Below are 12502 nucleotides of genomic sequence, written 5' to 3' on the forward strand. Positions count from 1 at the left end.
CTGAGAGGCCATTTTAGCTGGTTCCATGTCTACTGCCTGAGGGGTAAGGACAGGCCTTCTGTCCTCCCCACAATCAAAGAGCAGGACCACCAACAGCATGAATACGTCAGGGGCCTGAGCACTCTGATTCTCTCAGGAAAATGGTATAAGGTTGGAGCTGGGATCAAGAACCGAGATAAGGATAAACTGCAAAGCCATAATGACTCTTTCACACTCATCTTGGAGGCCCTGGGGGAAAAGTCATAGGTCAGTTGGAGGATGTCAGCTGGGCAAAAATGATCAAGTACAGAAGGGCTTGAAACGTATTGCTACTCTATTTTGAGATCACTATTTATAATAAAATAAAACTCAAAACTTGAATGGACACCTCCCATATTTTGGGAAAAAGAGGAGCACAGAGTATTTTGAAATCATGTCTTGAAAGAGTAGATTGTGGAGTCAGAGATTTTTCTGCTACATGATGGTGGAGGTTTCCAAGCCTTGAGACAAAAGATATCCCCCTTGACAAGTATTAATCTAGGAGCTTAAGGATATGATTTTGTTTTTTTGTTAACATACAAAAAAACAAAATCAGAGAAGCCAACCACCCAGGTTTCTGGCTAGAGAGTACATTTAAATATACACCTCAGCTCCAACAGAGTAATTGTAGGAGTGGCCCAAGCGCTCCCCCCCTTGCAAAGGAACAGACCGCCATGGAATAAGAGAGGAAAAGAAGGAAGGGAAGGAGGGAGCCAAATCTATCCATGCAGAGTCGCGAGGGAGAATCCCCACACCTTTAAGTGTCAGGTGGATGGGGCAGCTGGGGCACTGGGGGCTGGACCCACCCTCAGGCTCACCTCCCCGGCGCCTCCTCTGGCAGGTGCTGTGGCTGTAGGGGAAGAGGGGCAGCTCCGGACGGAGGGCTATGTCTGCTTCTAAACATGAGGAAATGTATTACCTGACAAAAAGTCTCAACAGGAAATCATGCTAGTAGCAAGAGAATATGGAAACCTTTCCTTTCTCTCTCCTTTGGGTTCTGATGTATGACAAGCCTAGACTCCAATTAAATTCCATCTCAAAGAGCCAGCTGTACCAGAAATTCCCCAGTCCTAGCATCTGATTTTCTATCATCATTTCTGACTTTGGAAATGTATTTCTTGTTAGCCAGATCTAGGACTGCTGTACTCCAGGACACAGGCACACATGATCAGCTTTCCTAAAAACCTCAGTGTTTTAGATTTCCAAATGGAAATGAGCAACTGGTATTTAACCAAAAGAACCCATGAAAGAATTCATGGCCTGCTCATTTGGGAACAAACATATAATGCACAAAAGAGCAGCACTCACACACTCCTGCCCTCTCCTTACCTGGGGAGGCAAGGTTTCTGGTTGGCAAGGCTGCCTACTCACATAATAAAGCCAACTGGGCTGTGGTTCTAAAAAAAAAAAATGCTGATACTCTCCCATTAAAGCTGCCATTTGATTGATAAACAGTTCCAGTGAGAACTGTCTTTAGGGAAAATAAATCTTGTCTCAGCTCAAGATTGGCCAGTCAAGGACACCCAGATGCAAAGCTCATTAAGTAGTTTTTGCAAGATAGAGTCGTTAGTTAAAGATCATACAATAACACGTCATCTAGTTTTCTTTTTGATATTGGCACCTCTGCTGTGCTTACCAAGCCAAGCAAATGTCTTACCAGTGAATAAAACCAAGAACACCTGCATGCACATAAATCCAAAATGCCCTCACTTCCAAGTCTTTCTGAATGGCTCTCACTTGTCTTTTCTGCTTTGTACAGTTTTATATTCATTTCACAAAACACAGACATCATTCCTACCTTTCCGTGTGAGATACTCTGCCACCAGGGCTGTGACATGGACATAACACATCGCTGCCTACAATAAAAGACATATGCTTCAGGATCACCATGTATAGAGTGCATCTGAAAAAAAAAAAAACTGCAAATCGAGATGAATGGTAGTAAATTTGCTAGGGCTCATTCCTGTTTAGAATGACTGAATTTTAATATAAAAGATTAAAAAAGCATTTGTTCTTACTCTGTTGAAGATTTCTGCATCATCATTTCTCTGAAGGTAAAAAGGACCATTTGAAGAAAAGGCATGTGTCTTCCTAGATTCTGAGAGAATTGCTCAGATTTCAGCAAATAGTTTTCTCTCAACTTAAAAAAAGATGTAGTGACTGTTTCCCAACATGGAATTATAATCTAAAATTATAGCTTAATGTTAGATAACATTAAAAACACCTTAAAATGAAAGAAAAAATAAAAATAATTGATTTTTTTTTAACAAAGTTCCACAGTGTTATAAAAAATATAAAATAGCTGTTGGAAAAGACCCCGACTCTGATGTCTGAGCACCTGGTTCTTGTCAGAATGACAGAAAAATTACTACTAGTAGTAATATGTGATTCACTTTTATTATGGCTAATAATAAGTAGTTAGGCTAATATGTAGTTTAGATTAAATTTATGGTGAAACTTCTTGATTAATCAATACGTAAAAATTGTGACATAAACTTTTCAGATGTAGAAAATGATTTTACTAATTCAGGCAATTACAGAAGTTTAAGAGTAAAATCATGCTTCTTTGGTAATACTGTTGATTATACCTAAATGCTTTCAGCACAAATTGGAAACAGTTTTCAGAGGAACACAGAGCCTGCCATACAGCCTACTGCTTTCCTTAACATCACCCCATTACTGATGATGTCACGAGGCATTGAGGGGTTAGAAAGGGGCTCAATGTTACAGACTCAGTAAGCGTTGATGTGAGATCCAGTCTGTCTCCAGGGCCCACACACCCAACTTCCTGCCACCACCCTGTCTACTTCTAAAAACATGTGGCAGCTCTGAACACGGGTAGCGCTCTGATGCCTACCACTTCCACAGATGCCAATTGTTTTCTCCAAAAGCAAAAAGCAGTGTCTTACTATTACTTTAATGACAGGAAAAATTAAATTTCATCATAAAAGAGCTGAATTTTAGAACTATACAGAGTTTTTTTTTTTAATTTATTTATTCATGAGAGACACACAGAGAGAGAGAGGCAAAGGGAGAAGCAGGCTCCATGCAGGGAGCCCGACGTGGGATTTGATCCCCGGTCCCCAGGATCAGGCCCCGGGCTGAGGGCCGCGCTAAGCCGCTGAACCACCCGGGCTGCCCTATACAGAGTTTAGATGCAGAAACTGAGTGCACTTGGATTAGCAGATGTTTATGTGAATGTGGATGCTTTCTAAGAGCTGGCCAACCATGTTCTCCTGTGACAGAAATGTTCCCTTACAGTGTTGTAAACTATGGAGATAATTAGAAGATACAAAGCAACCCTGAGCCTAACACCATTTAAGTATCGCTTCTTTTGATTACCGGGAAATTTTTCTTAAAATTGGCTTTTTTCAGTGAATGAGACATAGTTTTCCCAAAAACCCAGATCCATGGGCTTGTAGGATTACCTCAGACAGATCCCCATTTTTGACATGGATCCTGGCCATACTGTCCAGCCACGTCTTCCTGAGCTCAGGAGTGCTGGCGTAGGACTTAGCCAGACTATACTGGAGGTCCACCAGCATCTCTGGGTCATTCTCATGCTCCTTCATCTGGGCGGTGGCCATCAGAACCGTGCGGATCCTTTTGGTCAAGTCTTTCACATCCGAGGAGAATGTAGTATGCTAAAACAAGGGTGGAAGAAGGACACATGGCTTTCAGTGGTCTTCTGCCTGTCAGCACACACGCTAGATGATGAGGTAGTCCTGGGGGCCACCCACCTTGATGAGCCTGTCACTGTTGGCACAGTTGTTGATGATGGACAAGGACTGCTGGAATCTTGTTCCCCCGATCCCAACAACATCTGCTATCAGCTGGCTGACGGAAATAATGACCTTAGGGACACACAAATGAGAACAAATCATTTCACCTTCAAAGGACTCCCCAGCCTTGGCTCCTGCCTTCAGTTAAGATGTGCACGAGGACAGGGCAAAGTTTTGAGCGCACAGATCATTCCTATGTAGGAAACAATGTCTGAGTCATGTTTTTCCCCTTCCAAGAATCATTCCAGAAGGTGATTTTGCTATCCTTAAGTATTTTGTTTGCATAGCAAGATGCTCATCAGGAGAGTGTAGAGGCATGAGAATCAAATAAGCCCGTATCACTTGGACAGTTATTTACTTTCTTTAATAAAGGAGGGAGACCTTATCGTTTATCTCCTTGCTTAACTGTTTGAATGTATATACACTAATTTTTCAATAAGTGGACTGTCCTTTGCATTTGTTATTAAAACATATACATTCTAAAAATGTAACAGGCAGGGGGGGCTCTGTCTTTATTGAGGTCTGTGAAGTGCTCTGCCTTTACCCAGTTACTCAAGCTAAAACATGGATTCTATCTTTATGCCCTCCTTTTCCTTCACATCCACAGGTATAATTAATCACTAAGTACCATCAACTCAATCTCCCCTTCCTCTAACCTTACCATACCTGGTCCAAGACATCATCCTCTCTGGCCTGGATTTGACCATGGTTTCCCCAAAGTCTCCCCAGCTAAGGCCTTGACTCTCCTGATTCATTCTTAGCATGAGTCTAGGCGATCCCTCCAAATACGCAATGATGTCTTCTTTACTTCACTATAAGGATTTTCTCTGGTTTCCTGGACAGGTCCTTTTCCTCCTGCATCCGTCACCTGGAACATGCTCACCCTCTAGACCTGCTAACCCGTATTCATTCTTCACATCTTCCTAGAAGCCTCCCTGCCCCAGCCATATATCCACCCCTCTCCTTGGTGCACCCAAGTTCCCTTATTACAGCACTGAGGACAGTGTAGTGAGAAGAGCCTTGGGGTTTGTCTGTCTTCCAGTGGACTATATGCTCCATGAAGGCCAGGAAAGGATTCTGTTTTGTTCATGCTTGTATCCATGAATCTTAGCATATAGTTTGCTAATAATAAGTATTTGTTTAAAAATGGAATAAATACAGAAATGGAGAAGGCACTCCTACATGAGTTTATAGAAAAAGAAAGTCTATGAAAATATGAGATTTCTTATACCTTGCATGGTTCCCAGAGCAGAGCATTTCGGACATTTTAACTCTGGAGAGATGGCAGGTGTGTCAGTAGATGGAAGGCAGATAAGAACCACTTTAGACTTTCTGTGTTTTACCTACGATGTTTGCTATTAGGCACCCTCACACGATTTCTTATCATGATTCAGTGGAATTTCAGTCAGTCCAATATTGAATCCATATCTGAATGTCAATTTACCAACAGAAATGCACTTTGGGCCTAAATCTTACAATATGGAGAATGAAATAAACCTAACCAGTAAATGGGACTGTTCAATTTTCCATCTCAAGGCCAGATCTTGCCCTATGTACACTGAGGTAAACCAGTATATGTGACACAAGTCTTCCTGCTGAGACAGAACCCCACAGAACACACCTGTGCCAGAAAGTGAAACTATGCTCACCTGCAAGTGTGTCCGGACAAAGGACTTCTTCCCAGTGTAGTCAAAATTGTTCCTCATGAGGAAGTATAGCAGCTGGGAGGCCTCGGTTCTGATGGAGCTCAGCTTTGAGTTGCAGCACTTGAGGATCTCATAGCACAGAGCCGCACACATGTCTGCCCTCCCTTCGTAGAACGTCGAGGGAAACTAGGTGAACAGCAGTAGCAAGAGCCACATGGAGATCAGTGCTCCCTTCAGCTCCAGGTAGAAAGCAGATAAGCATGGTCATCAATATGACTTCCCCTGAGGAAGCAGCTTACCTTATAAATGAATGACCTTAAGGCAGTGAAGACATTTTTTAAAGCTGTTTCAGACTGATGTTTTTGAAGAAAACACAGGTAGACGTCAAACACTTTTTTCATGAGAGGATTATGTCCATGGTCAGCCAGGAGTTGGTTCTTCAAACACACAAGGACAGCTTGGTTAGTGAGGCACACCAGACACCCCCACGGGGCTGCATACAATTTTCAGACTCAAAGGTTAAATGCCCCAGGTACTAAGACAACTTATAATTTAAACAAACTCTGCCATGAGTCTCTAGGAAAGTGCAGAATCCTCAGGTAGTACAAATAAGCCTGTAACTAAATTTGTGCTTAGGAATGTTTTTTTCTTTTCTTTTCTTCTTCTTTTTTTTAAAGATGTTATTTATTTTATTTAAGAGAGAGAGAGAGAAGCAAGCCCAAGTCAGGGAGAGGGACAAGCAGACTCCACGCTGAGCACAGAGCCCAATGCAGGGCTCGGTCTCATAACCCCAAGATCATGACCTGAGCTGAAATCAAGAATTGGATGCTTAACTGACTGAGCCACCCAGGCGCCTCTTGCTTTTTTCTATTAAGGGAGGGACTGACTAATCATAAAACTTCCTAGCAAATCATAACATGTATTGAAGGACAAGTGTTCTTCAGTACTGACTTGGCTTCTATTTATTTACTTAGTTTTACTGTATACCAGCAACCAATACAGAGGTGATCTTTGTGATATCTTAATTCTAAAAGAGAGGTGCCATTACAAGTGTCAGCTGATTAACAGGCTGGAAAAAATACTGAAGTGAGGTCCTCTAAAAGCAAGTTTGTGGGGCGCCTGGTGCCTTAGTCGGTTAAGTGCCTACCTGCGTTTAAGAATTCCATTTAGAGAAGAGCTGTTTCAGTTGCAAAGGCTTACCAATCACTAAGGTGACCTAATTCCATGTGTCCTTGCAGACCACAAACTCCCTAGAAGAACCCAATTATCCCAGTGCTCTTCACCGTCACATACTGACTCTCACCATGCAGCTCAAATTGAGAAAAGGCATAATGTGGAATTGCTAAAAATACATTCTCAGGTTAAATTTGTAAACACATTAAAAAAGATTATCAACTACTGAAAGGCCAGCATGGACTTGGGATTGTGTTCATCACAGACACTGTATAACAGCCAGAGAAGAACCTTATTTTTCTGCACTCTACCTTGGTTTACAAAATAAGAGAACATATGTGAAAGTGCCCAGCACAGGATCAGCATCTCATAAGTGCTTGGTAATATTCTCCTCTTTTCTTTTTTCCTTTCTTTCTTTTTTTTTTTTTGTAAGATTTTATTTATTTGATAGAGAGAGAGAGAGCACAAGCAGGGGGAACAGCAGGCAGAGGAAGAGGGAGAGGGAGAAGCAGGCTTTCTGCTGAGCAGAGAGCCTGATGTGGGGCTCAATCCCAGGGCCCTGGGGTCATGACCTGAGCTGAAAGCAGATGCTAAACCAACTGAGCCACCCAGGCACCCCTCTCCTCTTTTTTCTATATGGGACCATTCAACTACCTTAATGTCACTCAGCTTATCTTTTCTTTCTTTGTCCCTCCGCTGCTACCACCTCCCCACAATGCTTGGTTTAGTGGTTGGAGAACAAAAGCTTTGGCAGGCCAGGTGTGCAGTGATCTTGGGCAGATTTCCTAACCTAGCTCAGCCTCAATCTCCTCATCTGTAAAATGGAGGATAAGAAGATCCACTAGTCCAGGCTGTTGGAAAGATTAATGCTTGAGGCACAGAAGGCACCCAACAAATACCAGGGCTTAAATCTCTTCAAACATTTTCTCTCATTAAGAATGTGTTTTCTTGCCTATCTTTGGCAACTTACTTGATGTGCTCAATTAAGAGACTGAGTAAACAAATGGGACTATCTTTATGGAAGGTGATTTTTCTCGACTTATGTCAGCTAATTCAATGTAATAATTTAATTTTTCTGATAATATACTCCAAATGATGCCGCGGCTGAGTAAATTATTTGTAGAGGAAGATCCCAGTGGCTGGTGTGCTGGTGGACCTCATGAACCTGTGAATCTAGGCCAGGTAAGCCTGCAGCATGGCATGGCATCCATCAATGCTGTGACATTTGCCAATCTTCCCACTTTTTAATGGGGGCACTGAGCTTTAAGTGCTTTTGCACACAGGCAGATAAAATTTTGGCAGAGATCACCTCAGCACTAAAGCTCAATCTTCTCCCTAATTCCGGAGACCTTTTATTATAGGGTCAGGAAGGCACGAACATAGGGTGGATGTTTTCAGGTATTTCGTATCAATCCATTATACAGCAGACATACTTGCCATGTTCTAGTTAAGGGAATTGGGGTTTCCAGATGTCAAGCCAACCCACCTGAGGCTTAGAATCTGGCTCATGGTAGAGCTGGGATCTAAAGTCTGGCCTATATCCACAAAGTGGCAGGTCCTTTCAAAGGTCATCTTACTTTAAATTTACAACAGCCCTTACCACAGGAGGCAGATGCTATTTCTTCTAATGTTCCAAATGAGAAATCTTAGGTCTGGAGACACAAAGTAATTTTCCCAAAGACATTCAGACAATAAATGTTACAATCAGGGACCATTAGGTGCTGTTTCTCTCCCAAGAGTCAGACAAAACCACACTGGAGATCTGGAAACCTCGATGAACACTCTTCTTTAATATGAGGCAAGCATTTCTAAGGAGGCTGAGAACCATAGGGTGAGCAGTAAAAAATTGTTACTATTCTCTTGGACCCACCAGACTATACCCATGGGGTATGTGCTCTTACCCCTGGCCAGTGTTCCAGGCTCCACCCGCTGTGTAGCACCAGGGTTTCCTGCACACAGACATGACTGAGCCCAGGGAGAGTACTGTTTCGGACTTACAGATTCTTAGCAGTGACACAGGTATACATGGCAAATATTCACATTAAGAATGTCATTGCCTATTTGTATAACATTTCTAAACCAAAAACACCCAAAGAAAATGGAAAGAGGTTCCAAATGTGGTTCTGGTAGAGTACTGGTTCTCCAGCCATGGCGTTCAGGTTTCACCCTCAGACTTTCTGATTTAGCCAGTCCGGGTCAGGACCTGAGAATCTGCACTTCTAACAAGCTCCCAGGGTCTGCAGCTGCTGCTAGCCAGGGGACCACACTCTGAAATGCACGAGAGTGGAGGCTCCATGGAAAGAGACACTGCTCTTTCCGCATACCCCATACTCATTGGATTAGGGTCTGTATTTCCTCATCTCTCAACTGGGCTCTTTTTTTTTAAATTTTTATTTATTTATGATAGTCACACACACACACACACAGAGAGAGAGAGAGAGAGAGGCAGAGACATAGGCAGAGGGAGAAGCAGGTTCCATGCACCGGGAGCCCGACATGGGACTTGATCCCGGGTCTCCAGGATCGCGCCCTGGGCCAAAGGCAGACGCTAAACCGCTGCGCCACCCAGGGATCCCTCAACTGGGCTCTTAGTAATGACATTGCCTGGGGACATGAATGGCATGGCTGCTAAGAAGAATAAAGGTATAGTATAATAAAGTGACATGATATCAGGGTACTATTTGTATTCTAATAAAGAAATGTGCCTTGTGAGAAGCAGAAATAAATAAAGCAGAAAATGACTGACTATCTTTTCCAAATATCCTTGGAAACACACTGTTTCAATAGTCATAGCTTATTAATAACACTAATTCAATTTTCCCCTTCCTCGCTGGAAATGGAAGCAATCATTTAGCAAGACTGGGAAGTGTTAGGTTCCCTAAATCAAGTGAGTGGCTTACATTACCATCTCCACCTATCTGAATATTACTTGCTAAAACCTAAAAATAAAAGACCAAAGCAACTTTTTATTTTCTATCCTTGAAATGCTTCTATCACTGAAGTTACTAACAGACTTTTTTTTAAATTGCAAGAGGTCAATGTGTCTGTACTTATTACTCTTCTATATATAAATATCTAATTTTAACTGCTGCTACAATTGGATATTCTCAAAGATAGGAGGGGCAGAAATCTCTGATTAGGTTCCCACACTTATCATCCTTGAGGGCACAGCAAACCATATTCCCCAGGCGAATGTTTTCTTCAGGCCAAGAGTTAACCACCTCCAGGGACTGTTCCCATCATTTGCAAGTGTGCAGCACACGCTGAGCCCCTAAACTTTATTTTATTTCAGGGAATTCAAGTCATTAACCATGGAAAAGTTTCATTAAGGGATGTCAAGGATTTATGGTTTCTTTACCAGGGCAAAAACAGTTGCTGCAACAAGAAATACAACACAGGAAGTTCTTGCTGGTTCAACTAAACAAGCAGAATGAATTTAAGAGGTAAAGTACTGACAATGACCAGCTGTTCCATACGAACCTTAAATGCCAGTGTAAATAGAGAGAGTGTGTCCAGAGCTGTGAGGCACACCTCAGTAGCAATGTTGGCTTCCAGCAGCGACTGATGGAGAACATCTGCGTCCGAGTGGCCATAGCCTGTGTGAATTACAACAGAAGGTTACTGCCCAGTGACTGCAGACAGATTGGCTGGCGGCACTGTATAGTCACAGTCAACTTTTGATTATTTATGGAAGGCTTCTTCTGGGGCTTTGTTTCCCTTTTTCACTGGTGTATGTGGGAGGAGGGTAGGTAATTAATAATGTGTCCATTTGTTTAGAGCTCTTTTTCAATTCTGGAAGGGAAAGAGTAACAGCAAACATTTATTATGTGCTTGCTATGTGCCAGCCATGATTCTATGAACTTTAAATGTATTAGCTCATTTAATCCCAAAACAGCCCTGTGAAGTAGGTACATTATTAAACCCTTTTTGCAGATAAGGAAACAGAGGCACAGAAGGGCTAAACAGCTTGTCTTAGGTCATACAGTTGATAAATAGCGGAGCCAGGAAGGCACCTGGATGGGAGCCAATCAATTGAGCCACTTAGTTGAGCTGTTAGGATGGGAGGAGTGGTGAAGGAGGGGGATATTTCCAAAGCTTCCTGCACAGACAGAGATGGCAGCAGAGCACAGAGGTTAAGAAAATGAGCTGAGGGTCAGGCTCCTGGTCCCTAAATGCAGCTCAGCCACTTGCTAGCTGTGTGACCTGGGGCAAGTTATTTGACCTCTTTATGCCTCAGTTCCCTAATCTGTAGAACGCGGGTAGTAATAGTATCCACCTCAAAGGGTTGTGGTGAGCATTAACTTTGTTAAGATTTGTGAAGTTCTTAGAATAGTGCCTGGCACATGGTGAATGGCCATGTGAGTATTAAATCGATAACATAAAGATCTCTATTATCATCCAGAACTATGAATGATAATCAAGAGTTGACTGCACTGCTGATAGTATCCTACTTGCTTTATCAAAAAGCATGAAAGCCAGTATATATCTGAAAGAAAAGTTTAAGAAAAGGAAAGGATTTGAAGAATCATAATTTAAATACAAACTGATATCTTCTATATATGGCTGTAAAAATCAATTTAGTACTGACATAAATGTAGCTTTATATATAATCTGAGATATTAAATTATGAAATGATATGCATTAGCAGAAATACATATAGGGATGCAGAGATGTTACAGTACTTATCCAGATGACAAAGAAAGATGGCAATAAAATAAAACATCATATAATGTCCTACTCCAAGGAACAAAAATAAATCAACACTTACTATGTAGTTGTATGTAATTTTCTTTATACTCCAGAGAGGAGGACATTTTGTATACAGATCAGGAAAATGAAGTGCAGAAAACCTAGAGAATTTTCTTGAGGCCAGGAATAGGAAAAAAACCCAGAAACTACACTCCAAATTCCTTATCCAGAATCACTGTATAACAATACCTATTATTAGGATAAAATAAAGTAACTAGCATGATGTTACTTCTATTTTGATAAACATCAGAGTTACAAAATGATTTTTAAAAGACTCAAAGATTTTTCAAGCTACCAAGTTGTTTTTAAAATAGGCTAAAAATACCATAATGTGTTTTCATGTGATGCTGCTTTGCTTTTAGGAGGGTGGTTCTGAAGCTCCATGTGTTTGAGGATTGTATGGTTTTCACACTGCAACAGAGTTGACTGTCCTTAGTGGAGCTACATGACACAGCGGCGCCATGCTAGTTCTGAATTTTTATTTTTGCTTTTTTGGTAAGAAGTCTCCCAGAGAAAGAAAGATGGATGTATTTTGGTACTAATTTTATTGCATTGCCTTTGTAAGCCAGGGCATCACCTCATTTGGCGTGGTTTGTCTGGTCAGATAGAGACGGTGAAAGAGGAAAACAGATTGTTAATTACTGCTAAAGTGATCACAAACTGGGGCAAGAGGGGGGGGAATACAGCACCTTTTATTAGACCAACCAAGATTATCACAGGTCCAAAAGACCCTTTGAGGGCTGCTGGAGTTTTATAGTCTGGGTTAAATCATATAAGGAACTTGCTTTGGTGATCATTTTAATATTTTTCTTGCCAAAGAACTAATGTTTTCTTTTTTCTAGGTAACTTCTCGACAAAGTATATGTAGGCATGATAATTATAGATGGGGCTGCCTACACACGGAAGAATTTCTACAGCACTGACTTTTAGCTGAAGATCTAGACCTATTCAGGACTGGAATTTGGCAATGTGTTGTTTTTCAAACACAGAATCAATGACCATGCTAATTAAGTTTTTATGTAATTATGTATACATGTATGGAAACATGACAATGAAAAAATTTCTCTAGGCTCTTAAGCCACCCATGAGGCTTGACATAGTCTACCTAATCTCCTTGAGGGTAACAGTCAGATT

At 41.6% G+C, this 12502-nt stretch overlaps 1 protein-coding gene across 16 annotated transcripts in view; it reads right to left on the reverse strand.

Annotated features, from left to right (window-relative positions):
* The window catches only part of DOCK9 (dedicator of cytokinesis 9), a 277563-nt gene that overhangs the window by 32380 nt on the left and 232681 nt on the right, over nt 1-12502 (reverse strand). For 9 of the 16 annotated variants that reach the window (XM_055336137.1, XM_055336142.1, XM_055336143.1 and 6 more), the window contains exons 39-45: nt 10100-10215; nt 5746-5883; nt 5450-5632; nt 3759-3872; nt 3447-3662; nt 1817-1874; nt 837-914 (exon numbers count right to left, since the gene is read on the reverse strand). In XM_055336137.1, the coding sequence (XP_055192112.1) occupies nt 837-914; nt 1817-1874; nt 3447-3662; nt 3759-3872; nt 5450-5632; nt 5746-5883; nt 10100-10215 (903 nt within the window). Of the gene's footprint in view, nt 1-836; nt 915-1816; nt 1875-3446; nt 3663-3758; nt 3873-5449; nt 5633-5745; nt 5884-10099; nt 10216-12502 lie in introns of those variants that run through there. The other 7 variants (XM_055336149.1, XM_055336148.1, XM_055336145.1 and 4 more) reach the window with 2 other exon arrangements.

The sequence above is a fragment of the Nyctereutes procyonoides genome, unplaced genomic scaffold (assembly GCF_905146905.1).
Source record: "Nyctereutes procyonoides isolate TBG_1078 unplaced genomic scaffold, NYPRO_anot_genome, whole genome shotgun sequence".
Classification (NCBI taxonomy): Eukaryota; Metazoa; Chordata; class Mammalia; order Carnivora; family Canidae; genus Nyctereutes; species Nyctereutes procyonoides.